The sequence below is a fragment of the Vanellus vanellus genome, assembly GCF_965231255.1.
Source record: "Vanellus vanellus genome assembly, chromosome: 12".
Classification (NCBI taxonomy): Eukaryota; Metazoa; Chordata; class Aves; order Charadriiformes; family Charadriidae; genus Vanellus; species Vanellus vanellus.
In genome coordinates, this window is record NC_138917.1 from 19,743,271 (window position 1) to 19,771,191 (window position 27,921).

A 27,921-nucleotide genomic window follows, 5' to 3' on the forward strand; every position below is an offset into this window, starting at 1 on the left:
TATTTTTTGAATAATGCAAATTTTAACAGCTACTCAGCGTGTTGTGGACTGATGTAAAAGTCAACTTAGTCAGAATTTATCTTATTAAAAATGAACAGTTTTGTGAAGTTAAGAAACATCATTTAGTAATATTTTTTTATTATTATTTATTTATTTTCTATTTCAGGAGCTGGTTTAGTTTTCATCCTGTATCCAGAGGCAATTTCAACTCTTTCAGGATCTACATTTTGGGCTGTGGTATTCTTCATCATGCTCCTTACTCTCGGCATCGACAGTTCTGTGAGTATTTTTTCCTTCTAGCCTTGACATTTTTCCTTTACTGTTATATTCTGTAACTGGAGAGGTATCAGCCATAAACAGGATCTTTATTACATTTCAAATAAACACTCTGTACATTCTCTGAATCTGTTTTCACATTCACAGCCAACATACTAATAGTATTACTCCTGGCAGTATATTTAAAGACTCACAATATTTAAGAAGTTTAGCAAAAGATCAAATCTTTTACAAGCCAGAAAATAATTACTTACTCTTGCTTTTTTATGACCTTACAGAGGGGCTGAAACTTCAGCCCAGAAAATATCCCAAGACCCCTAACAACTTTTGTACTGCTTTGTTCTTGCTAAACAGACATCAAGACATCCTGTTTTATTTAGCTTAAAGGTTGATTAATTTCTGGGAAAAACAAATAGGGTCTTTAAGGAATAGGGAACCATGAACAAACATTTATCATTTTTATTAGGGTAGGGGTTTCTTACTATTCTAAAGTCTCTTTTGTAGTTCCAAGTATACAGAGCTGATCTAGGAATTTCTTGCTGGACGTGGCAAAAAAACTGTTTCCATTGCTTAAAACTTCAGAAAAAATCATTCATTTTCAAGGACAAGAATGGGAAAGAATGAACTGACTTAGAGGAGAGCAAGACTAAGAAAAACGGCATTGCAGCAGGAAGCTTTGATAATCATTGGCAAATAGCTGAATGAGATCTTGTGGAGCGAGGTCTAAGCCGTAAAGGTCAGATTCAGCTCTAAATGTATCCAAAGTGTTTGGATTTTTGGATTCCAGCTCAGGTTCAGGGAAGTTTCTTTTTATACATTAAGATCTGGATCCTTATTCAAAAGTTTGAGGCGAGATTATATCTGGGTTTGTAGCTTGGCCATTTTTCAACTGTAAGCAAACATGAAGAATGGAAAGGAAGAGTTTAGCACAGCAGAAGGGCACGAATGACCAGTAGGAACAGAGCAGAATTAAGCAGCAAATACATGCTCAGAAGCGTTTAGATCCAAAACAGTTAACTTTGGAATGGCAGTGAATTAAGACAGTAAAGAAACATTTGAGTGACACAGGGGTTTAGATTGCAGTACACACTTTTTCTAGATGTAGAGAAAGTATGAACTGATGAACTGTGGCCAAGGTTAGCTGTTTCTTTCTAAAACGGGAGAGATTTGCTTGTTCATGTTTTGTTCAGGATTTTTCATCATTTACCTAAGAAAACTCAGGTCGTGCTGTATTTTTTTTTTTTTTTTATGGTGGTCTTCTCAACTCTCCCCCTACATTTGACTGCTCACATCCCTGAAGGGAAAATTAAAACTTTTTTAAACCTAAAAAAAACCAAATAACTGCAAAACTAAAGAGGAAGAATTATATACGACTAGTTTTATTCATGCCTATAAGCCTGCACTGGCACAGAAATACAGACATCTGTACAAAAATGGAACTGTCAAAATGTTTAAGCAAAGAGAAATCTGATCTTGCAATTTTAAGCAAGCAACAATGAAAAGGACAGAAAATGGAACAAATGTTTGCAAACATTTTTTGGAGTAAGTATCTAGCTTGGCATAGGGAATTAACATGGGGAATAAACTGTGATACATTAAGAAGTGGTGCTTAGCCAAAATAATCCAAGCTGCGTCTTTCCATTTTCAACTTCTCCAAGACCATTTAAGTGCCAAGATGGTAACAACTTCTGAGAACATCAAATATTAACCCATCTTAACTGCAGGGCACTCACTGATGACCCCTCAGATATTAGGAAATACAAGTCTATGCTTGGTTTTGGGACATGTTACATATGAACATTAGTTACCTTTAAAAAACAAATAGGTCCACTCCCCTCAGCAATTTAACTCTAGGCAGAAATCATTCAAATTCTGGAGAGCTAACTCTCTGCTACTGGTTTCTACCAGAGATGTTGGCTTCATCATATTCTTATAGGAATGAGACAGCCTATGTCAGCACCTGCTAACCAACTATTGTATCACACCAAGCACTCCAGGTCTTGCCATGATCTTTCAGAAAAAAGCATGGAATCCAGCTTCTCCAGAACATCAAATAAACTTATTATGACGGGAAACTAGAACTGTTTCACAACTTCTTGGGGGAGGGGGGGGGGAGGCTTTCATTAGTGGAAGGAAATTAAAATTCATAACAACCTACATAAACCACCAATTTCAACGAAAACTTGGGAAGCACCTTTTCCATATTGCAAAACAATGGCTAATGTTTAGCACTAATTTCTAGAAAACAAAGTAAAATTCTTTCATGTTGTCAACAACAACAAAAAAAAAAAATACATCAAGCTTCCTGTGTAGTGATTCTTCCAGGTCTGTAAATATTTCTGTCAAACTGGATTTGGTTAATCAATAGCTAAACTGAATCTTTGGTTCAGTACGTTTCCCCCAGGTGCTTGTGTCTGTCTTTATATTAGAATTCTCTTAAGGAGTTTGGTTACTTAAGCTGCCAGCTTTTTCCCTGAAGTATACTAAAATGTATGTTATTTTTCCCAAAGTACTGTTTACTTACTATCCTGGTGAATCAAAGGGTCTGCAGAGGATACGGCTACCGAGCCATCAACCATCACAGTTGATCTCCAGTTCCCTGACTCAGTTCTCTACCACGAGAAAATAAATTATACCTCAGAATCCCAGTGATTTGCAGCTGAAATGTCAGAAATCATACAGTCAGTGGTTGGGAATTAATTCTACAAGCTCCTTTACATTCGTCCATCTGTATCTAGAACAGTCAGTAGCATTTAACCAGAGCTCTTGCCTTCCCTTTCTCAGATGGGTGGAATGGAGGCTGTCATCACTGGCCTGGCAGATGATTTCCAAATTCTGAAGCAGCACAGAAAGCTCTTCACCTTTGGTGTTTCTTTTGGCACTTTCCTACTTGCCCTTTTTTGCATCACCAATGTAAGTACAACAAAAGTTTCCATTAACAAGCTACCTTAAAAATGCAGTTAACCTCATCAGATAGAAATATGAATAGCTCAGGTGACTACTTTTGTTATAAATTTTAATTCTTAAACAACTTTATGGTCAGAACATTACTTTTAGTCTTATCTACATGAAGCTTCTCTGCTTTTTTTGCATGAGATCATTAGCTATCAACCAAACCTACAAGTCTTTGTTCCAAAGAACTGTCTGTGTTACTATTGTTTTTGTTTGGGTTTGTGTGTTTGGTTTTTGGTTGGGTTTTTGGTTTTGGGTTTTTTTGTTGTTGGTTTGTTTTTTTGTTGGTTTGTTTGTTTTTTTTTTTAAGCACATTAAATGGAGCGGTGTTGAGTGCTTATACCTATGTAAGGAACTAAGGATTTCAAGTGACTGGACCTCTAGTCACCTGGATATTCTCATCTTGAAGCAATTGAGAAGCATTCACTTCTTGTGAAAAGAGTTTAGAACAATCATCTCCCCTCCCCAATGCATTTCTTAATGTTCCTTCATGTACCTAGATCTTACCGCTTACTTTTAACACCATAAAAAGCACATAGATAACTTACCCTGAACATCTAGTAACCTGTATTCATCACTACCATCACCTGAATGATTTGCCTCATCAGGCTTTAGACAATTAAAGGATGAGAATCAATGTCTAGGTTGGAAAGAACTTTCAATTTTTTTTCATAAATATCAAAAAAGCCTTGTAAGCAAAAATGCCAAAAAGCATTAGAAAGCAACTGAAACCTGAGGTACCCACCATAACAGTAGATATGCTGAACCTCTTTCCTTCCTTAGAAATGGTTTCCAGATCTATTATTAAGATTACTGAAATGGTGTAAGTTTATCAACACCAAAGCTCTCTTTACACTAAAAGAATACCCCAATATTCTTACTCTAGTTTCTTCAAACTGTAAACATTTGAGAACTAAAAATCAATATATCATTTAAGGTACCTATCCTTTTAATATCATGCTATCTCCATTGTTACCTAAAGAATTGAACATACTCTTTCCCTGTTCAAAGTTTCAACTGAAGTTTCCTGAAGTACAAGATCCGAAGGAACTGGGTGGTTAAAAACCTGAACACGTGTCAATGGGTGCAATTCCACTGCCTTCAAGTGAGCTAAAGTAGTTCAAGATACCAACCTTGCTTTAGCTTTTAAATAATGGCACCTGTTTAGACTTCAGTTCACCCCACCAGCTGGAATGCACAAAACTGCCCAGACTTGTCCAAATGTATTGCTTCACTAACTGAAGAAGAACATTTCTAATGTGTACAAAATACAAAGAAAAGCCCTTGTGATACCATCACATTAATCTGATTTCGTCCTCTGAAATGTTAAGGCTGTATTTTCAAAACATGTTTCTTGCAAAATCATATTTGTCATTCACTTTACTAAGTTTGATAGCAAAGGCGTTCATTTAGAGCAGGTGTAGAGCAAAAACAAGAGGTCAAACTCAAATGTCACTCAACAAGCAACATCATCCTTCTAACACAACAACCAAAGTTCATTCAGTTTCCGGAAAAGTCCCCACAGAATTAAAAATCTAGACAAGGCCTAAGTACTGTTCTCTCTGTTTTTGTAAATATGTGCAGCTGTTTCAGAAAACCATCTTTTTGTAAGAAAAAAAGAAAACTGATTGATTGCGGAGATTAAAATGAGCTAGAAATCTAAATAGCACAAGGGCTATTTATACCATTGGTAAAAACATGGAAAATAATTCTTTTGTTTCTCCCCTACTGAACAGGCATAGTCAGATTAAGTTTTGTTGTAAAAAAAGATTTTAATGAAAATCTGCTGCAACTGCAAACATTTCAGTTGTTTACATGTGACAAAATGTCCTGAAAGACATTATTCAGGTTCATTTTGAAACAAGTAAACATACCGTGGTCTTCCAATCCTCGTTAGCTCAGACGAAATAAAAAGAGCAGTAATTTACACAAATGCATACCACATTGTGTAATAAGGTAGAAAGTAGTCAAATTGCAACTTAAAAAAAAAAGTATCGGTGAAACAAGACTTTAGTAAATGTATTTACAGTTCTCAGTCATGAACTGAAGATGATGTGGTTTGCTTTCTCCACTGTGCAGAGGCTTGCTAAGTGCACAGCAAAGAAACCAAAGAGGGCAGAGCTGCTTCCACACTGCGCTGCTACCAGAGACTTAACAGGCAGCTGCGCTCTGTGCAGCAACACTGGGAAAGAGATATGCAGGCACTCTGGGAAAGGAGACATCAGCCTAAGACTGCAGATTCACCGGACTATAGAATAATTGGCCATAGGAACACACTGAGTGATAATGGCTTGTGGAAAATTGTGACACTCCATTCCTGCCAATAATTTTGGAAGATCTTCATTAACTGCTGTAGACAGGCCCTGTCCTACAAGCTACCGCGCGCTTCCCCAAACAGCCAATGCCTTCAACTTCCACTGAACGCCAAGTGCCGGGAGCACTCATTAATCACGCTAAGCTGAGGCTTCTGTTTCCCAGTTCAGTGTGGACATAGGTGAAAGGAAGCCCCTTAAAAAGAGTTGCAAGTCTGATTCCACTATTTCTTATGCAAATATGAACTCGTGTGTGCAGCATCCGCTCTACATTAAAATACGTGGGTTAAGATAATGTTTCTAGTAAAGCAGATTTCTGTGAATTAGATACTAAAATACTGAGATGATTCTATTACTAACTGTGTTTTGTTGCATCTTTTAACTCCCCAATGCTAGGGTGGAATTTATGTGCTCACGCTTCTGGACACATTTGCAGCTGGGACTTCGATATTGTTTGCTGTTCTAATGGAGGCAATTGGAGTTTCCTGGTTTTACGGTAAGCACTTCATTTTGCACCTGAAAAGTCTTTTCTAAAATTCCAAGTGCTCATGACAGGCTTTCACAGTGTTTTAAGGGAAAACATCACTGCCTTGTACACATGAAATCATGACAAGCCAGGTTTCATACAGTGATTTTCATCTGATTTATGAATAGTGACAGGAATGCAGACATTCAGTGGGCCAAACTTTGAAACCCTGCACAAAGCCAAAGAAAACTGCCTTGTGACAGAGACTGCAGTGGGATGGAAATGTTGCTACTTTTGCCAATATTTTGCAGCTGTTAACAAAGCTGATGACTTGCAGTAGCAGGTCTATACCTGGGTAGTTTCAAAGCAAATAGATTAGCCTAAATACAGGCTCACCTCTTCCTCCTTTCCATGTTTTCCCCAGGACCAACCTCAAGCTCTCCACATGCAATACAAATAAATGTAGTTTGTCTTCAGAGAGTTAAAAATAATTTCTACAGTAGTGCCTTTTGTTTGAGACAATATTCTACTTAATGGTAAAACAAAAAAAGTTTAAAATTTGTATTATTTCCTAGCATGGTATGGAATACCAAACATCTTAGCTATCAGAAATAATACTATTTCTAGTACTTCATACTAATTTATGCCAGAGAAAAGGAGCAGTAATTTGCTATATCCTCAATATGGCAGCCATTAGGAGTATTCAGTTGATCTCTGGCACTAGGCTGGAATCACTGTGTGCCAATCAGAGTGATGTGCTACGGTACCCTGAAAAAAATATGGCTCACAATTTAAGTCAGGTCTCAGAAGATATACCCAGCTTATTAAATGACTTCCCTAGTCTTATTTGGTCTTCAGTATTTTTTTCCTCCCTAAAGTAACAAATAAAAAGAAAGACTTGATACACAGGTTTCATCAGAAAGAAAAAGTTTTTTTCTTTCCCACTATATAAATGACCACAATAATGGCAAAACAGCCACATAAACTGCTCTAAACCCGTATGAATGCTCCTGGATAACCTTAACTGGGGAAAACCCAACAAACTGAAGTTGTGCTTTCCGCCACAACACTGACTTTGGCAACACAGCAGGACACTGAGTCCGCTTGAGCTCAGTCCTTAGCCTACAGGAACTTCAGAGTCTTGTGACATGTCCTGTGTTGTCTAATTTCACCATGGAGAAAAAAAAAAAAACCAAAAAACAAACCAATCCTCTGCTATAAGTGACGAAGTTTACTACTACTCTCAAAGAATTGAAACAAAAAGGTTAAATTGAATATTGCTTACAGTACAAATATTTGAATACTTGATTACATATATAGCCTGCTAAACCTCCAATTATATGAGAAAGTATCTGGCCCCTGGGTGTTCTCCCCATCCCTAACTCAGCATTTAATAGATTAGGTGTTTTTAAATATCTGAAGTCAGCGTTTCAAACATTGCCCTTTTTCCCCTTACACCCCCAAGATAGAGGAGTACTTTTTATGTTGTGTTCCAGCACTGACCCAGAGTTCAAAATTTCCCCTATCATAGAGGAAGGTATGGCAATCTTATTCACTGGAAAAGATTCTCCCTCTAGAAGGGCGGAAATTACAACGTGCTCTTAAGTCACCAAATCAAGCAGAACAAAACAAGTCATAGGCCTAATTCAGATTAAATTATCTTGCTAAAGAAACAGTGAAAGTGATTTTTCCTTTCTCTTGGGGAGAATGCTGTCAGTTCTTTATCTCGTCACAGACAAGGCTAGTAAAATTCTAAGGACCCCAAAAAGAATATCTCATTTTCCCCCCAGTAAAGAACAGGATTCTGCACCTTAGGTTTTATACAAATCATCTTCCTGCAATAGATCAAACTATCAGTTATATCTGAAATGGCTTGCTGCTGGATTAATCAAGTTTCTTGAGCTCTTGTTTTTCTTCCTCATCTGCTCTTAATTTTCACATCATACCTTCTGGTTGGTCACAACTCTTTTCACTATTACCTGGTTTCAACATCACGGCAGCCTGCAAGTCTTCTTCCCATTGAAGTCTGTATTGAACTAGCTGCCCTGATTTCCAGTAAGATTGTTCTTCCCCTGAAAGTCATCTTCATTTCTATTCAGAAATAGTGTTTATCGTTAAACACGTGATTCAGAAGGGTCTTAAACATTACCATTCTTACTGCCATTTACTTCCCTCAGTCACTTGTTTATGCATTCTGCACCACCATATTCTTCTAGTCAAACAAATTCTCGCTTGCTGTTAGAAACTGTTGATGAGGGAATGAGGTGAAAGAACAGCATTCATGCCTAGTGCCGTTCAATCTACTAAAGAAATAGTTTTTAGCTTTAATGTACTAATTCTGTCATCCAACATCAGCATGGAGCTGGCACCTCATCTGCTGTTCTCTCTCAAAATAGTGGGGCACTAGACTTCACAGCCAACTGTCTTTAATCCCTGTAAAAGAGCTGAATGCAAAAGAGCGATCATAGCTTAGCTTGAAAGCAGAGGCATAAAAATATTCTTCAGTTAGCAAGGGCAAGTTATCTGCTGCTATTAAAATAGGATTTACTGCACTTTACAATAGCTAGACTTTGTCTGTGGCTCACAGACTATGACAAGGTTAGTCAAATTTTGTTTGTTGCACCTTCTGTCCTTCATCATCCTTTCCTTTCTCCCTCCTGCCTCCCCATAACAGGGAAAAAATCTACTCATTTATCTTAAGCAGCTGACAGATGTTTTTACTGACACAGCATGACCTGTTGCTTTATAAAGAACTTATTACAACCCCGGGTGCTATTTAAACTGATTAAATCTGGCATGGTCTTGTCTACCTCTTTTTTCTGACAGACCCCAGTTGTCTTCATGACCCAGCTGAATATTAAGCCAGCCTGAAGGCAAGCATTGACATTTTGGCACAGACAAAAAAGGTGGAAATTTAGTTCAAATTATACCTATGGCCACTTACTGTGAAGTTTCTTCTTGTGAAGGCCACCGGTATGTGTAAGAAAAGGGAGAGCTAGTTAGTTTGACTATGCAGATGTATTTTAGTTATCACTGCTAGCTTGTTACCATTTTTCCTCTTGTGCAACCCTGATACCATCCCTCTGATGCATACTCTCAGTAAGGCCAGACACCTCTCCCACTGACACAAAACCGCTCTTCAGTTTCACTTGCAGGAAAATCCCTACTCAGTCAGATTTTAATGTAAAAATCTTCCTGAATGACTAGAATAAGCTCAGTATGAACTAGCAATGATCTTCATCCTCACCTGTGATCTCATTGCTTTCATTTACTTAAATAATTAAAAAAAAAAAAATCCCTTAGACTGAAATTTCGAAGCAAAAAGGTGCATTTATTTGAAAAAAATCTAAGGTTGACTGTTTGATTTTGCAAAAGGGAAAGAAGTCAACCAAGTACTTACAGCTGGAACTCATCTTTTGCTCACAGATGCTTTTGTATGGATGTGTGCCTGGCATGAGAGACAAAGTATGAAGACATACATTTCCATAGAATGCAAATACAAATAGGGCAAACCAATTTGGAGAGCTTACTGCACTGCCATGGTGGGGAAATGCTTCCTACTGTTCTGCTTGCTTTTATACTAGCACATCTGCCCTTGCACATCTGCCCTTCTTCTTTGGGAATCATACTGGTATGGCTTACTCCCTTACTGCCACCAGGTGATGGTCACCATCAACAAATGTCAACGTTGTTCCAGAGTCAGAAAGAAGACTCAGGAACAAAAAGAGACAATGGTTGTTACTTTACTACACGGCTAATCAACAGATACCTTGTTTTGTCCTCTCTTCTGAATGCCATACAACGGCTTTTATATTCTTTTTATCCCTTCCTTCTGATGTTCCCAATGCCGATGACACTGTTTTTTCACACAGTTCAGCAATCTTTTCTCATCTCCTCCTGGATGAGGGCTTGTGTGACTGAGGTTCTGCATTTGACAGATACATGGTCATTAGGACAGAAGCAGGGGGCAGGTGTCGTCTTTATGCGCAGAAGAGCAACTCAAGTGTAGTGAATGGATGACAGGATGGCAGAGTGCTTGTGGGTCACAGGGCAGAGCCCAGCAAGGCTGACATTGCAGGGAATTACAGAGCACCTGATCAGGGTCAGGAAGTAGAAGCAGCCTTCTTTAGGCCACTTAAAGAAGTGTCCAGATCAGACCCTGGTTCTTGGAAATGAAGGTATCAGAAGCAACTTCTTAGCATAGATGCTAGGTGGGCAAACCCCAAGTGACACTCTCCTGGACCTGCTACTTGCACTCAAAGATGAGCTGTTTGGGGATGTGGGCAGCAGGCTAAATGAGTCAGAAAAATGACCCGCCAGCATATGAAGGCCAACAGCATACTGAGCTGTAACGGAAACATAACCAGGAAATTAAGGTAGTGATTATTCTCTTACTTGGCACTTGTTAGACTGCACCTGGAATACTGTGTCCTGTTTTTAACCCTCAGTAAAAGAAAGTGGTGTTGAACTGGAAAGAGTCCAGTGGTGGGCCACCAAGGCATTCAGGAGCTGGAGCACATGCCCTGTGAAGAAAGTCTGAGAGAATTAAGCTTATTTAGCCTAGAGAAGGGTTAGGGAGGACCCGATAGTGGCCTTCCTATACCTACAAGGAAGTTACCAAGAAAGAGTCAGGCTTTTCACTGATGTGCCCAATGGGAGAACAGAGGACCATGATCAAAATGAAAGGAGGAAAATAATTCTTCTATATAAGGATAATTAAACATTGGAACAGATTGCCAAGGGAGTGCTTGCTGACTCTGTTCTTGAAGGTTTGGAAAACCCAACTGGACAAAGCTGTTCTGAATTGTGCTGACCTTGATTTGAGCATGAGGCTGAACTAGAGACCTCCCAAGAAATCCTCCAACAGGAATAATTTGATGGTTCTGTGATTTACTGTCATTCCCAAGGGCCAAAATATAGGATAGATCAATGAAGCAGTTTCACTACAACTCTTCATTTGCATACAGACTGTGTGAGCTCATACACTGCTATGCACATCCACAGAAGTAAAACAATATTGGGGGAAAAAAAAAAAAACAACAGTGAAGGAACACTCACAGGGAAAGGGAATTAAGTGCAAAATAATCTGAAGATTGATTCAATATACCTTTTTCTTACTACTATATTATTTCAATGTAATTCATTTGTTTTCTTGGACTCATTTAAATCATATGTATGGCATTAAAGGCATTATTATTAATTTTTACTTTTCAAATTAAAAAAAAACCAAGCATATTAAAGAATACTATACATCACACAGTTAAACAAGACAGGAGAGGAAAACAACACATACAAAGATTGCTTGTAGGGATCCAAATGATTGTCTGTGCTGTGACACTAGTTTTCGGAAACGTGCCCACAAATTATTTCAGCTACAGCCACTGAGCAGTTTCACCTCAGGGCCAGGACCTGCTCAAGGACTTGTGTGCAAGTGAGTGGTTCTGAAGCCATTGCTTGATCCTACACAGCAAAATTACTTACAAAGATCGGAAGGCAGTGGGTGCAGGAGGCACCAGTAACGTATAGAATTTCATTCTACCTGAACTCTGATCTCTGCATCACTGAGAGGAAAGAAGGTTGTCCAAATGTGAGGAGGGTAACTTGCATTTATAGCCAAATCTACTTTTCATTTTCTTCCTAATTTGTACTTTTTTTCATATTGATTCAATTCACTTGAAAATACAATATTATATACATAGAGAATGGGCCAAGTTTAATAGACTATTACAGTGGAGGCATTCTCAGGTAGCTGCAGTGTTTACTAGTTCAGAAATTACACTGAAATTCTCTCTGGGTTAAAAGTATCTAATCATAATTTTTAAGTATCTCTTACTTTTTTTTTCACTGGAAAAGCAAGGACATTATTTCCATATTCACCACCAGGTCTCCAGCAAGTAATCTGGAGTTTGTTTGTGATACACCAGTTCCTTCCTGTAATTAATGAGTCACTCTCAGTTTCAGTTTATCCTGCAGAATCACAAAAAAAAAAATGGGTAAACGCTCTCAAGAAGTGAGGAAACAAACAAGCCCTACAGATACCATCATCTGTAGCTATAGCTATTTTCTACTCTACAAGGTGATTCTTCTAACAGTTATTTGAAGACATATGGTATTGAAAAAGCATGCTGTTGAAAAAAGCAGTCTGGGAGCATGGACTACTCATCCCCCATTTTCAGTAGAAACTGGAACACAAAGCACTATTTGAGCTCTGGGGTACGTCTGTCTGGAAACCTATGAATAAAATTTTTTTTGAGATATCTAGTTCTTTTCTTTGACCTTCCGCACAATGATAAATTTCACTCAGTATTCATAGCAGTTGAAATTCAGTCACTTTAAAGTTCACGGAACGCACTGCAAATAGAATTAGATTAAATTTAAAGAGCATTTGCAGATCCTTTTGGCTACTTTGATTCACATGTACATAATATTGGGGGGTGGAAATCAAAGATGTTTACACTCAAATGTCCAGACCTTGTAAATACATTACACCCTGGCTGCTTGTAAAGGACTAACTCAAGCTAATTGTTTACATTAAATAAATCCTACTGAACTGATCCCCATGAAGAGAAACAATTATTATGGTAAACTATACATCCTCTCTAATGAAAAAAATATGCATGGCAGAAAGCTGCATTTCTGCTCTTTACCTAATAGGGTTCAGGATTAGAATTAAACTTCCTGTACACATCAAGTATAATGAATTACAGACTAGTAGTCTGACGTGACAGATTGCACTAGAGAGAACTACTTCTCTGTGAGCCAGTGTCTCTAATGCTTGAAGTCAGAGATTGTTTTCTTTTCAAAAGAAAAATGAGGACATTTTTCCCTATTTTTAGATCAGCGATAATCATCCCATTCTACAATACAGTGTGGAAAATAGCATTGGCTTAGACTAAACTTTTGCAAGATACCTCATACTGGTAAATTCAACCAGAATAGAATCAATAAAAAAAACTGGCAAGAAGCTACCATTCAAATGGACATTTTAGAGTCACTATAAAACACCTACTTGCTTTTCATAGTAAAATTACAGTAAATTACTTAAAGCAAAAAAGTGTTTCAATAAACGCTGAAGATGGAAAATGTCCCACTGAAGATTAGAGCACTTCCAGAAAGTCCAAAGCCTGCAAGTTAACATGAGTTAATACTACTAGAGTTTAAAAAAAAAAAAAAATTCCTACATACAGACAGCTTAATACCCTCGTAGACTACTCAAAATGTTTAGCTAAATCAGGCTAGTACCACTCACAGAAAGCATATTAGAGTTTTGCAGTCCTTCCTGAAGCATTCAGATACAGAATTCTTAACACTTAAATATGTAAAACCCATAAGGAATTAAAAGCCACTAACTGAAATGCCATTTCTTCCTTATTCACTGTTACAGAGTTCGCTATGTCCTGCGGCATCCAGGACAGCAGATTTTTTTTGCTTTCCCCTTGGTCTGTGCAGCATGACCTATTCTAGTTTTGAAGTCACTGTCTAGATAGTGTTTCTAAAGAAGAGTCAACAAGGTCAGGGGATCTTCCTTTCTGCATTGGCTGTGGGAAGAGATTTCTACTGCAACTATTTACACTGTTTTTATAGCTATTAGTACTTCAACTGACAAACTAAATACACGCGCAACACACAAAATCACAGACTAAATGGATTCAAGGAATATTACACACTAGGAATTGGGTATTTGCAGATCTTCTCCCCTCTGGCCATTATGTCACTTGCTAAACACTTTGTTCTGGTGCGTCCATTTCTCTGCACTGCAGTAAATCCCACTGTAAGTAGCTAATGTTTGAGTGATTTTGAATGGAATACTGTTATACAGTTTTCCTGACAATAGAAGTCTTGTACATTACTTCTTGCATGCTAATATACAAAGTCTTATACTGAAATACTCTATGTTACTATCAAGGTTTTGATAATAATCAAGTAATCAAGCCATCCGTGTTTCTAAATAGATATTCCATATTCCTGGTACAATTAGCAGGACTTATCTTCGATATATGTCTTCATTTGATGATTGTCATGTTTTCCTCTTGCTATCTTAATTACTGCAGCAGGTACAATTTCTAACTACTCTCTACTATTTCTGACTACTACTGATACATGAACACATCACGTATCTTCTAAGGCATCTACAAGAGCTGCATTACTAGATATTTAGATGCATACAGAGGTAACAACTTTAGAAAATTCTAGTTGGTATTATAATTTTTCAAAACCACACAGGATACCCTAAAAAAGGCCACCTGTTTCTAGCTAATGTAGTTTTTTTACATACTTCACTGAACAGAAGCAGCATCTACCCAGTTCCTTGGAAAGCTGATAAAAGAAGAAATTACATTTTTTATAGATATAACAAACATTCTGTGGTATTAGTGAAACACTGAAAGAAGGTAACGTATGCCACTAATAGGAACAAATAAGAATCCTTTGATAAATTAAGAATCATATGAATCTATGTAATTGTCAGTAAGCACTGTGTGAGAGCAAGGGTCTGAGTTCTCCTTCAGTGTACTTTTAATAGTATTGAGTAATTAGGTTACAATAGTCCACAACTATTAAAAAAACACGTGTCCCATTCACAACTTAAATTTGAAATATTTGTGAAATCCCACGTTTCAATGGTAATGCTATTTGTAACAGACCTTAAGTGCTCACAGGCATTTAAGTGTTGGATACAGTGATGTCAGACGCATCTAGTCATTGAAAGGAGATCAGTGTTGTTATATGCCTTCTGATTTGGAAGTCATTATTGTCTGCTTTCTGAAAAAACAGATGTTTTTGGATATGCCAGCATTGCATCAGTTTAGATTTACCCCAGTCTGACATTCGCATCCCTTCTAGGTGTGGACAGATTCAGTGAAGATATCCAACAAATGATGGGCTTCAAGCCAGGCCTCTACTGGAGACTGTGCTGGAAATTTGTTAGCCCTGCCTTTTTACTGGTAAGTGTTGATAATTATTACATCATGGAAAGAATGCTAGTATGTTGCTTCCTAGAATATACAATAGGTACCACAAGCAAGACACTCATTGCTATGCCTGACATTGTCAGGATGAATAGAAGACACTAATTTAATTCTTTTTTCTCCTCAGTGGCATTGGTTATATTTTATTAATACATTTCAGTTGTGAAAGAGAAGCTAATTGTGGCTGTGGTCATATTCTGTTCCTTCACTTCAGCAGGATTTAAAGAAAGCTTTTCATAGGGAACACTGAACACTTAGGTAGTGTTCTCCCTGTCCCCCAAGCATTTATGCATACTGAACTTAAATCATTCTGTAGGGGAAATAAACTAACCAGGGATAGTGTTAGCAAGAATTTATGCTTCATTGGAGGATACCAAGATCCCTGAATTGTGGAATGACACCTTAGAACAGCTAACATGCAACTACACCCAGTAATTAGCTATGTGAAACACTCAAGAGATGTATTAAATATACCTTGTAAGATGCTTGATGTGAAAAACAAGTGCTTTGTTACATTTGGGGGGGGGGAATCCCAGAGTGTGAATTTGGTTGCTTTGTGTAAAGGTTAGAATCAGAGCTAAACTGCAGTCTTATATTGTGATATTTTCCCATATATAATTGTAGATCAAAAGGTTGGGGTGAATAATACGGAAATTTGACCTTGCTATGATTTTAGGAGACTATTAATTCCATTAAAGCTGTGCATTCTTGAATTAGTACTGGTATTGCAAAGATACACCAGGTAGGCTTTTATGGCAGCCTTTAGGTCCACTTGGTTGTTTGTTGTTTTTTTTTTTTTATAAAAGCTTCTGGCCCCAATTCATCAGTAAAACATGTATTAATTACCCTTTTAAACCCTGTTCTATAAAGCAGCTTGTATGGAACCGTATCCTGCAGCACTTCAAACAGGCTGACTCAAGTAGAATCGAAAAACACTGCACCAAGGATCATTAGCTTTTACACATTAGGAGATTGTTGAAAATTTAAATTTTACCAAGAGCAGAGTTCTAACAAGCTAGCTAGAGAAAGGTGAGGTGATTGCCCGTCTAACCTTCAGGTGGCTTAAGATTTCTTGGTGAAATGGCCCCAATACCTTCCTACTGAAGCTCACAAACATAAGGGTCAGAATGAATCAATCTGTAGGTAATGCATCTTTCAGCCATCACAATGCACAGATTTTTTTCCAGCTAGAAGTGCCAAACTTGGAACATATCTGCTTGATTACTGGATACCAATATATTTTTAAACCCATGATGACTAGGCAGGGGACATTAGGCAGTTTTGTTACAGCTGTACGTTTTCTCAGTTTTCTAAAAGGCAACATGGACATTACAATCTTAATTTATAGGGGAAAATAAATATAATTTACCGATCTTACAGCCTATCTTTTCATTATTATTTTCATTTCTACTCAGTACATTAAGAAGATAAAGCAAATTACATTAAGTTGACCAAAATGGTTTAACTTAGTAATTTGTAATGGAAAACTATAAAGATGGTCACTAGCATGAAAAAAGGTAGTCCACCATTAGCCTACGTAATTTAAAACTACAAATTCGGTCACTGATCTAAGAAAGAGCATTTTTATACCACCTGTATGAAACATACAGACTGCCTCACCATGGACGTTTAGTGCAAGGTGGCCCCATTTGGGACTAATAATGTTTTACAGCAGTTCCTAATGACAAACTCTGTATAAGATAAATGTAACCTGGGGTTGGTCAGGTCTCTGGCATTAGGAAATATCTCCTTGAAGCTTTTTCTCCATACTGTCTGCAGCTACGTACATCATCCCAAGAAAAATCTCAAAATGGAATTAGTATTTTTCTAACCAGATTTCACACTATCAGCTTCCTTTAATCCACATCATTACTCTCCTTGCGTAGCCTTTGAAACCCTAGGCTTAAAATACTCTAATTTGAAATTGCCATATAGAACAATGTATAGGCCCAGAGAACCAAATCAAGGAACTTTGCATATTACACAACCCATATGCATTTAACAGGATGGAAATAGGGTAGTGCCCCACTCTTTCCTTATTGCATCTAGTACTGGACAGGACACCACCAGCAGGGAAAAAAAAAAAAAAAAAAAAAAAACCAACTGTTTTCCAGGCCTTAAGGCTGCTTGACCTTTCCTCAGTAAACACAGCACACTAGAGTTTACATCATGCCTCTCATTGAAAAAATGGGTATAAAACTTCTAAATGAAGCCTAATGCCTTTGGGAAACAAAGAGGGGAAAAACAATAGATCCTGCAGAGGTTTTTCTTGACTTTTTCTTGACAGAATCCCTTTTTTATATCTGTAACGTTAGTTCAAATGAGGTAGTAGCAGACAACCACCTGATCTTCCCACCAAAATATCAAATAATTGTGTCCAGAGTAGCTAAAATGAACTGTTAATACTAGTAAATGCATCAGAACTTCAACAGTTTAAGCAGTAAGACACAAAGTAAATAGGACGAAAGTAAATGGTAACACCAGGTTGAAATATAACATGAAGTGGCTGCCTAATAAAACACATTAAATCATTCCTTCATCCCAAAACTGTAGTTAATTTTATTTTTTCTTCCCTAGTTCGTCGTGATAGTCAGCATAATAAATTTCAAACCTCTGACCTATGATGACTACACCTTCCCTCTCTGGGCAAATCGCATTGGCTGGGGAATAGCATTATCTTCAATGATACTTGTGCCTGCCTATATTATCTATAAATTTATGAATGTGCGTGGGACCTTTAAAGAAGTAAGTGGAATGCTAATAAAATGTCATTAAATGTCGCTATGAAATGAAATGGTTTGATCTAAGTTGGCAGTCTGTTTCTCTTACTCCTGGAACTTATTACTTATGAGTGACCTTTTGGATCCAACCGTCCGATGGAGTTTTGAGGTAGGATTACTGCATGTTGTTTGAGTTTCTACATAGAAATTAGCTTTCCAGAAAGCATTGTAATAATTCTGAAAAATTATTTTTTATGCATGTAATTAATCTGATTGATGAGATTATTTTTTCCTTATTAACAAAAAATATACAAATTATGGTATCTTCATATTCAGCTCTGAGGTACAGTCTTCACACAGCTCTACCTAAACAGAGTTCAGTCCAAGGTATGCTTTATCACTCTATACTGGAGTGTTGTAAACTGTTATATGTACAAAGTTAACTCAGACCTCTCCTATCTTAGCATTATAAGAGTCGCTAAACACATATCCACATGTTGGGAGGGTGGGATGTGCCCCCAAACTAGCCCTGTGTTCAGGATGGCCTTTGTTCATGTAATGAGCGTCCAGAAAGGACAGAAGAAATACTTTAGTGGGTCACAGCAATAGCTCCATTTAGCCCGGTATTCTGTCTTTAACAGCAGCCACTTTGTATTTGATTTTCTCTGTCAAATATGTATCCTTATCCTCTATTTACTAGAAATATTTCAGCATTCTGCCAAGGCTAGAATTATTGCAGGTCTTTCTGTTGTTCATCACTAATACCAGAATGCTTGAAGAAACTTAATATTCAAAGTAGACCAAGGTGCTGAAAGAGATCTGGAAATCAAGAAACAATTCTGATATAGGCATGGCTTATGGTCTCATCTAGTGTGTTGCTTTTTAACTACTTCATTAAAAGAACCAGGGTACTAGACAGCAGCACCTTGCACTACATAAACCCACTTAATGCATAATATGTCTGGTCTGTGCACCGAATAAAGCAGAAACTGAGGGAGAAACAATTTGTTACCATCTTATTCTAATGATTTGCCTAACAGCAAGTATAACTTTGCAACCTTAGTGTTCTTTTAAATTCATTTATACGTTTTGATGGGGAAAAACCCCACATCTGTATTTCCTTAAGAGTCCACCCCCTGTGCTTTTCTTTATCAGTTCAAAATGGCACCGGATTAAAGTTCACTGACCATATTACTTTTACCACAACTGTCATAGTAAATTATCTATAGTGTTAAAACCTCGAGTGGTGCTCAGAAGTAAGACTGCTCACCACTATACCTCATCAACTGTTGTCCCATCACATGTCCTAATTTTATAACCTAATCTAGATTCTGTTTTATACATATTTCTATTGCTCTCCTTTTCTACAGCTAGAGTTACACAATGCTGTAGCAAGATACTGACACTCTTAGGCAAATCCCTGAGAATTAAGCAGAAAATAGGATCTCACCCTTTACCTACTTAGGGCACATCTCCCTTGCATCGACCTGGCAGGCCCAAAGGGATAAATGCCTGGTTTCCGAAACATTACAGTCGCCTCATTTAATGTTCACCTCAGAAAGGCACCCCAAAGTGGATAAAGAGAAAGCTCTTCACCTGCCCTGTTTTCATCAGCTCTAACATCTCAGTGTTATGCACAATTTCTAGCTCTTATTTCCAGCAATTCTGTAAGCCCTTTCTTTTGTTCCATTCCTGGGGGTTTACAAACCCATTTTCTAGTTGCACCTAAGTGTCAAAAAATAATTTCTAGTGGCCCAACAGGCTTTGGACAGCTTGCACAAGTTTACTCATCAGTAAGCAGAAACCTTTGGCCAAAAACACACTTGCTCATTCATTGTGTAGCATTAGCAAGTTCTGGTTTCTCTTTACAGCTCTGGTAGACAGCAACTCTTCGGTCTCCCCATAAGACATATAGCGAAAGGCTAGAATATTACATCCAAATAAGTATCATAAGATACGATACCCTAAATTGTGGCTCTTAAACGTATGGGGAAAGGTATGCTCTTGGCCTAATAGGAACTCCTTAAGTTGGCTGAAAGTTCATGATAAGCCAAAATCTACGCGTGATCCCAAATGGCACAGCATAGGGTAGACAAAGGAGATGTGGTGGGAAATAGTGAGTACCTCCTTCCTCTCCCACTGGAACTGGTCAACCTCATTACAGCACTAACAGAAAAGTGTGAATTTAGGGGATGTAAGGCCCGTGACACCAACTTGTTCCTGATGTTCTTTTCCATATGCACTTGCTAAATATTTGGACTTAGTATTTGCATAAACTTTTACTGTTGCTTCTTATATTAAAGGCTAATATCAAGGGGCTTATAATAAGCTTGTTCTCTCAGTGACTAAGTTAAAGGCACATGATGCAGTGATATTAAAGATTTAAGGTACCTTTTTAAATAAAGTTCATGCTATATCCTCATTATAGATTGGGGATTACAGACGTAATCCCACTTCATATGGATGACTTTTTCCTCTTCTTCCCATCTGGTTTAGAGACTAGCTTACTGCATCACACCTGAAAATGAGCACCAACTCGTGGCCCAGGGAAATGTCAGGCAATTTAAGGTTTGTACTCCTTTCACCATGCTTCCTCTCTCCTGATACCCTTTCCTGTCTTCAGTAATAACTACCTCTGCAGGTCTGTGCTTCTTTTTTTCTGCCAGCATGACAAGATACAGGAGGCTCTGCACCATACACATCAACTCTGCTGGAAGGCTTTTGGCAGCTTCCTTCCTCCCTCAACTAAGCAGAACCCACAATTTTATAGATCACTGGAATCCAGTATTTTAGGTTGTATCTTAATACAGTGAGATCTCACCAAGAGATTAAGGTATTTCCAAACTATCATATGCATTTGAACAGGTCATAGCCTCTCCCTCAGTTATTGCACAGCAATCTGAAGTCACATTTCCTAAACTAAAATGATGTACCACAACACATGGTAAACAGCAAAACAAATATCCAGTGTCAGAGCTTAGACATAATAGCTGTGATGAAATAATGCGCTAGGTTATGTGGAATAGGCTTTCCCTACAGGCCTACAGTTGATTGAAAACACTGCTGGAGACTTCTTAAGCAGCCATTAAAAATATGCTATAGGTTTCCAAATACTGCTTTCCTTTTAGCAAATAAAATGAGCTTATTGAAACAAAGTCCTTTTTGTAGAAGATAAAAAGGATGCAAATATGAAGCTTGATACTCTTATCAGCATTCATGCTGGACCACTTTCTGTCTTCAAAGTTGAAAGCAACTAGAATTATGCACACCACCTCAAAACATGACCCCGATTTTATAGTGGTGGTTTGTATATTGGTATTGAAAAAGAAATCTGCCTTTTGCTTACTCCGAAAAATACTGAGAAAAAATACTGTTTGAAGTATAATTTTTAATTTTAAAGGAAATAATCCAAGTGTAGATTTATGGGATGCAGAATGAAAGCAGGAAGAAAAGGCTTCCTGTTTCATGACCACAATTTATTTGATGTGGCCAGGAGTATGCCTGCCTTTTCCTTTCCCCATTCCTGCCCTCAGTTGTCTGAAAATTTAATGTTCCAGCTGTAAGCAATAATTCTGTTTTTCCAGAGGCAGATGTTTCTGTGCAAATGGGCTACAGACAGCCATTCCTACACAGTACTGGTCTTCTGAACCCAAATCTATAACGGCAAAAAGTAAATTAGTTTCACTTAAATTAGAAAAGAGATTGTACTCAGAAGCAAATTCCTAATGATACCTCAAACCACGTTAAATACCAGAGCACATTAATTTGTTGCTGTCTTCAACGAACAGCTAGGAATAGCTTTGTTATTGCTAAAGCATTGTTAGTGCTTTGTCCATGATGTTTAAGTTTGTAAACAGAACACTGAGTACCATAACCAAACAAGTACAAAAGTTTTCTTCTCATATATGTTTGCTAATTCTGAATTTTAAAACCGAACTGAGAGTTGACTAAAGAGCCTTTATGTTCAGCACATTTCTCACTGCAAACGAGAATCCACAGAAATGTAGTTATAACCTACTCGTTATTTTGAAACCTTTTTGTAATTCCAGATTTGTCAACTAATGTACTTAAAACAGCTCTCATTATCATCATTTGAATAAATAATGTTATTTAATAACTACTACCGTTCCCTTACAGCTTCAACACTGGCTAACAATATGACAACCAACAGGTTGAAGAAAAAGCCAATATGTTAAGCTAAACTGGGAATACAGAAAAGTTCAAAGCTCCCTCGATTACGCTTGGACCAGGCTGGCTCAGAGCTTATCTACTGACTCTTTGAGGGAAGACATCTGCTCTCTGTTCTCAATGCCTCCCTTCTATTACTTGGCTTCAAACAATCTTTAAAGACTCCGTTTAATTTTTCTTATATGCTTTGGTGCCATGAGATCCCTACATGACCAAAACTTGTGAGTTTTGCTATTGGCAGAAGTGGAGGAGGGGGGAGCAGAGGGGGGCAGAAAAAAGCAATCAACATAAGTTAAATGCTCTTTTATCGTGAAGAAGTGAATTCAACTTTTCTGACAGTAATAATTACTTCAGATATTAATGCCACGACCTATTTTAAACCAACAACACCTGAACATTCTTAGATCTAAGGAAAGAATACATCTCAATTATGAGGAAAGAGCAACTTTAACTATGTACTAATGTCATTAGCTTTCTTGCCATACTATCCTTTGGGATATGAGTTTGCATCCTTCTGAAGTGAAGACTCAGTGCTTCATTTTCAGTGGTTTGTTATTAGTTTCTTCTCTTGGTGAAGAAGGCTGTCTTTGCTGTCTGTATATGTCCATGCCATTTTCTGTCCAGTTTCATTAAAAAAGCTGAAGAGCAGCAGGAACAGATTTCCTGTTACAGCTAAGTACAGAATACAGTTTAATACCACACTGTACTTAATGAAAAACGTATTCCCTTATATCAACAACTAAAATGGCTTTATCATAACATCCACACTACACAGACTTTGTCAGTGAAGCGTGAAAGTTACGTGCAAATAAACAGACATTCATCTTTTTGTTAGATTTTGTTCCAAATAAAGAGCGTAAAACACACAGGAAGAGAGAATCATTTTTAGAATTACATAATCTAGCCAGAGGCACCAAAATGCCAAACTTTGGCTTTATTTTCCTGCTGTGAACATGCTTTTATTCTAATCTAACCTGGGCTCACCTACCAAACCATAGTAAGATTATATTGAAAAATTTAGAAGGATATTTTCGGCATACTCAGCTCTGTAAGCCTATTCCAGCTCTTTTCTCTGGTAGCATTATGCAAGGTAGAAGATAGAGAATAAACTCTGCATTTGGGTGCTGTTCTTATTCTGTGGTCACTTATCACTGTAGTATCTTTCCAGTGATCACTAGATTCGGTAGCTTTGAGTTATTTCTTGTACTTATTTATCACTAGGTCTATAGTAATTTTCAGAGGCAGTAGCTTCTCAGCTGAATCCAGCCCAGAGTTTACCTCTGGACCTTACCTCTGATTTTTTTTTTTTTTTGCCTTTATACATTCAATTCAACTTGTCTTTTAAACATGCGTAGTGCTTCCTCTTTTTAAAAAGACCATTTAAAGGGATGGGGCTTTTTTATTTATAATACAATGTTTGTTGTGGGTTTTCTTTTTTAAAATAGCCCAATTTAAAAGTCCAAAGTGATTTTGGCCTTTTCCATTTAACATTGATTTCTGTTCAAAATGATGGAAGGGAAATTTCTCTCCTTATTTATCCTTTTCCTCCAACATAATCAATACTTTGGAATGTACCAAGTATTGTCCTTTTCTTAAAGAGTCTCTGTGACAAATAGCAGTTTTATTTAAACATGATTTTAAACCCTAAGTGTACTTTTCTTCTAATTATAAAGGAAGTCATATTTTCTGGCCCAGCTGATGGCCAATAGCTGTTTAAACCCTGTTATTAAATATATTTCAATAATAAAGGAATTTCAAAAGTTGCAGTTCTAGTTCTGTAATTACACAAGAGGCCAAACAGTGAAAGTATGTTGAGGGCTTCAAAAAAGCCATCTCACCAACTTCACAGTTAATCCTCTTTTTATTGTTTGCTAAATTACATGAGAATCTTTTCATTGTTTCAAAGCTTACTTCTAAGTAATACAGCTGCCTCAGTCTCCTGCTTGGTATGGCTCAAAAGCTTCTTAGCATAGACATAATTACCAAGTTTTTAAACCCTTGGAGGCTTTTATAGCTGGTCACATTATGTATTGTTTGGTTTGCTCCTGATTAGGAATGCTGACAACCTGCATTAATGTTCACTTGTGACATACCCCATCACCATCACCCCTATGGCAAAACCCACACAGGAAAAGTTACATTTCATCACCACTCTGCTCTGAAATAGGAGCAAAGCTATCTTAAAATGGGAGTAAAATCAGCTTTTCCAGCATGTTAGAGTTTCATTGTAGTTTTAATACCAACTTGCAAGGCAATTACCTACAACATTATTTTTATTTCTATTACTATATAATTTCTTAGGTTTAGCGTAGTGTTTCTAGCTCAGGACTCCATTGCACTATTGCCATTTTGTTGTGAGGTTTTATAGACAAAGTACTTACAATCTATACAGAAGACAATAGGCAAATCAGAGAAAGCAGGAATCTTATTACCAAGAATAGCCCGAATGAGAAAGATAATACACATTGCATGATTGCACAGCTAGGCTTTGAGTTCAGTGTTGCCCAAAGGAAGCCTCCCCCAAAATAATACAACTTCTGTCCCAGAGATGAAGAACAATGTCTGCAATTCTCCACAGAATAAGATGCTTAACTACCTCATGCCTCTTGGACTATAAATGCCCTTAGACACAAACTAGCATCCATTCAAATGAAAAATACTATTGTGAAGAGCAGGTTATGTCCTTTTCCTTGAACTAGTGATATGGTACAGACAGTCCAATAAGAAGCCACAGCTCTGGCACCCAACTCCTCTTTGGCACCTGTTTTGAGCTGCCTAATAAGATTTTTCAATTTGGAAAATATCAAATGCCACTAAGATACTCATCTCCATTCAGTTCAACCACTTGTAATTTAGACAAAAAAATAAAATAAAAAATTAAAAAAAAAAAAATCACACAGTCAGGTCCTTATCACTCATCTGGTTTAACCACAAGTCTTCCTCTCAGTCTTGAATTTTCAGCCAAGCAGCTTGCTCTTTCCTTCAGCTATACTTATTGTGGGAACAGACCCGCCCTGGGGGCTGGCACTCTCCCAGATATCCCTGTGGGATGGCAAGTATATGCTGAGGGAGTAAGTAGCTCACTTCCAAAACAAGAAAATTTCTGATACAAGCTTATTCAAGATGCAGGATCATCTGCTTGCTAATTATGTTGGCTGTTTTGGTAACAAGCCAGTGGGAAAAATTGAGTGAAGCAATTAAATAGCTCATTTGAGAGTTCTAGAAAATATTTTCTTGAAAGCCTTTTTTCTTTGATTAAGGAAGCGGCTGTCATACATTATCATCTCTCTTCTGACTTACTCTTCTGTCAGTGAAAAAGACCTGCCTGTGATCCATATTGTTTCATCAAGCCACAGAAAGTTAGTTAGCACCAAGAGATCCTCTATTTTCTTTGTACTCCTCCTGCTGTCATTCAGCAGACATTCTTCATATACTGTTGTAAAGCTATATTACTAAAACTCCCGAGATTTAGATTTCTTGTAGAAACAGTCAGTCTTTCATAGGCATCAGTCCAAAAAGCACATAGTGCTATTTAGTGTTTGGCCCCTGTTTGAACCATATCTTTTTTGTCTGTCCTTCTTGTGTTCTGTTGTGTCCTGAGGCATACACCCTGGCAACACTTGAAAGACATCTTACCATAGTGCGGGACTTTGCAGGAAATCCAGGATCAAACATGGTATTTTAAATATAGAATATAGGAGAAATACTTGGCTGTTACTATTGTACATGTTCCCTAACTGCACGTGCAATGTATGTTGTATGTAATTTTCCCAGAGGAAATTCCATATAATTGGTCATTTCTTCTCAGCAAAATACCATTTAAATGCTATTTAAAAAGGTCAAACCCAAACATTTTGTGTATACATCCACTTCTTACACTATTGTTTTGACATGAATTAAGTTTATTTTGTAGGAGGCCACATTGAAAGTTCTTTTGCTTTTACTGCCTGTTCTGCAGTTCTTCCAATTCATACAGCACTAATTAGCAGATACTTGCTTTTATGGGAGTAGATAGCTTTCATTCATATCCTGGACTGATTCACTAAGTTTCATGAGGCATTTGCAAACATTTAAATTTCTTTCCTAAGAACCAAATTTAAACCATAGATCAGCAATTTCAAAAGATGTGAGATTTAAAAATGTTTTACTTGCAGTGCCCCATTAAAACATTTTAAAACGTGCCTGAAGGACTCGGACAGAAGACAGTTATCACAGCTGAACAAATGACAGTATATAACATACCTGCAGACATTATGTGTGTACTCTGAGCCTCTTGGAGCAGTAAAATAGGATATGCTTTTCTAATACAGTTTATTTTCTCAGGGCTAAGAATATTTATGATCCACCAATCAGCTCATATGCAAGAACTCCATCTCCTTAAAGGCCAGTATGATGTTTCAGATTAGACCCGTGAACAAGTTTGGAGCCTTGGCTACAGTAAAGGGAGACAGATCTTCTGGAACCACCTCCAGAAAGTCTCCTCCAAAAGAAAACACTTTTTCAGTCTACCTGCCTCTGACTCACAGCCATGTTCCTGTCGGTGACTGTGGGCTGACCTAGCTAATTAGTGGAAAGTTGTTAGAACATGAAGCTAAACAGTTCATAATAAAGTCAGAAACAGAATCTTGAAGTGACCTTACTAGGTTCCTATCAATATACAAGCTGAAAGTAGCATATGGACTATTTCAAGCAAAGCCAGCCAAAAATCATCATGCAGGACTGAATCTGTGAGCTGCTTGGACACCTGGGTTATTACAGATCTTCATTTATTAAACTAATATTAGCTGGTACATGAGAAAGCCAGCCACATTCTGGCTTCCTTTAGGAAAAAGGTACACTAGTACAGGATACTACAAAACCATCTGAAAAATTGTTAAGAACTTAGTTTCCAGAAGTTAAGACTTCATTTAAGCCCTGTTACACCTGTGACCCTGCATCACTGAGTTTCAGAGAGCATCATATACAGGGAATAGTTGTATCTCAAACATCCGTGTTTAAGTGTTTCTGTGCCGTGGAAAATAGTTTTTTGTTCAGCCATTTCAGTCTGTTGTAACTCAGACTTCAACTGGACTATTTCCCTAAGCACTTGCTCCCCTCTAATCCATATTCTCAAAAGACAGTTTCTGATGACAGTCAGCCAAATATCACTCTGACTGACTGACAAGGCACACATGTGTTCCTTAGCTGTGATTAGATGTGCAGTTACTTGGTTTTGCCTGCCTAAGCTTAGCTGGGGAATGAAGAGACTTGTAAGCCATGCCATGCACAGAGGAACCTTTGTCGGCCAAAAAAATTTCAGATTTTTGCACATTGCTCCTACTAAAAATTAAATCAACATAGGACCAAGATCCTCAGCTGGTGATTAATTTGTACAGTGGTGCTGTTCCCTGCCTGGGACTGAATTTAGATGCATTTGCATGCCGAGACTACTACAGAGAACTAGATGGCCAATAAAGACATTTCAACCAACAGAAAAACATAACAGTGCAATACAGCTGCTTTTATAGAATTTGATGTGCTCCTTCACCATTTAAAACAAGAATATGCTCAGACAAATTGCAATCGCTGTATGACAAACCTAGCAGAAGCATGCAGAGAAACAGAAGACAGCCTGAAACTGTAACACAGGTATCACAACTGTATTCAGTGAAAGCCCTCCTTAGAAGAACACATAGGTGTCTATATGCAAGTGATTGGGATGGAGCAAGAAGGGGAGAAGCTGAGAGGCTTAAGTCCAGCAGCACAGCCTTTATGTAAGTTAACCATTACTGCCGTTAGTTCTCACGTTGAGAACAGTGGGCCTTTTTTGCCTGAGCACTGATGGCAAGACTGGGCCACCTGTGTGCTTTGCTTTCCTCCTTTCTGTTAGCTGCCATACTAAACAAAAGTTGCTTATTTTCTTTAATAAGGGAATAGAATAAATTCAGTGAACTAAGAAAATTACTAAGCCTTAAGCTGGCTTTCTTTTAAAGGTGTCCTGTTGTTTCTTGGTCACTGCCAAGCAGCCTCAACCTTGCAGGTGACCTGCATTTGTCATTTAT

General features: G+C 37.7%; 1 protein-coding gene across 1 annotated transcript in view; it reads left to right on the forward strand.

The window, feature by feature from the left end:
• The window catches only part of SLC6A2 (solute carrier family 6 member 2), a gene marked incomplete at both ends in the record, with an annotated part of 72,615 nt that extends 50,762 nt beyond the window's left edge, over positions 1-21,853 (forward strand). The window contains 7 exons of the mRNA XM_082489527.1: positions 167-279; positions 3,061-3,189; positions 5,937-6,036; positions 14,848-14,948; positions 17,550-17,717; positions 20,189-20,260; positions 21,830-21,853. Of these exons, the coding sequence (XP_082345653.1) occupies positions 167-279; positions 3,061-3,189; positions 5,937-6,036; positions 14,848-14,948; positions 17,550-17,717; positions 20,189-20,260; positions 21,830-21,853 (707 nt within the window). The remainder of the gene's footprint in view (positions 1-166; positions 280-3,060; positions 3,190-5,936; positions 6,037-14,847; positions 14,949-17,549; positions 17,718-20,188; positions 20,261-21,829) is intronic.
• Between the last annotated feature and the right edge of the window lie 6,068 nt (positions 21,854-27,921).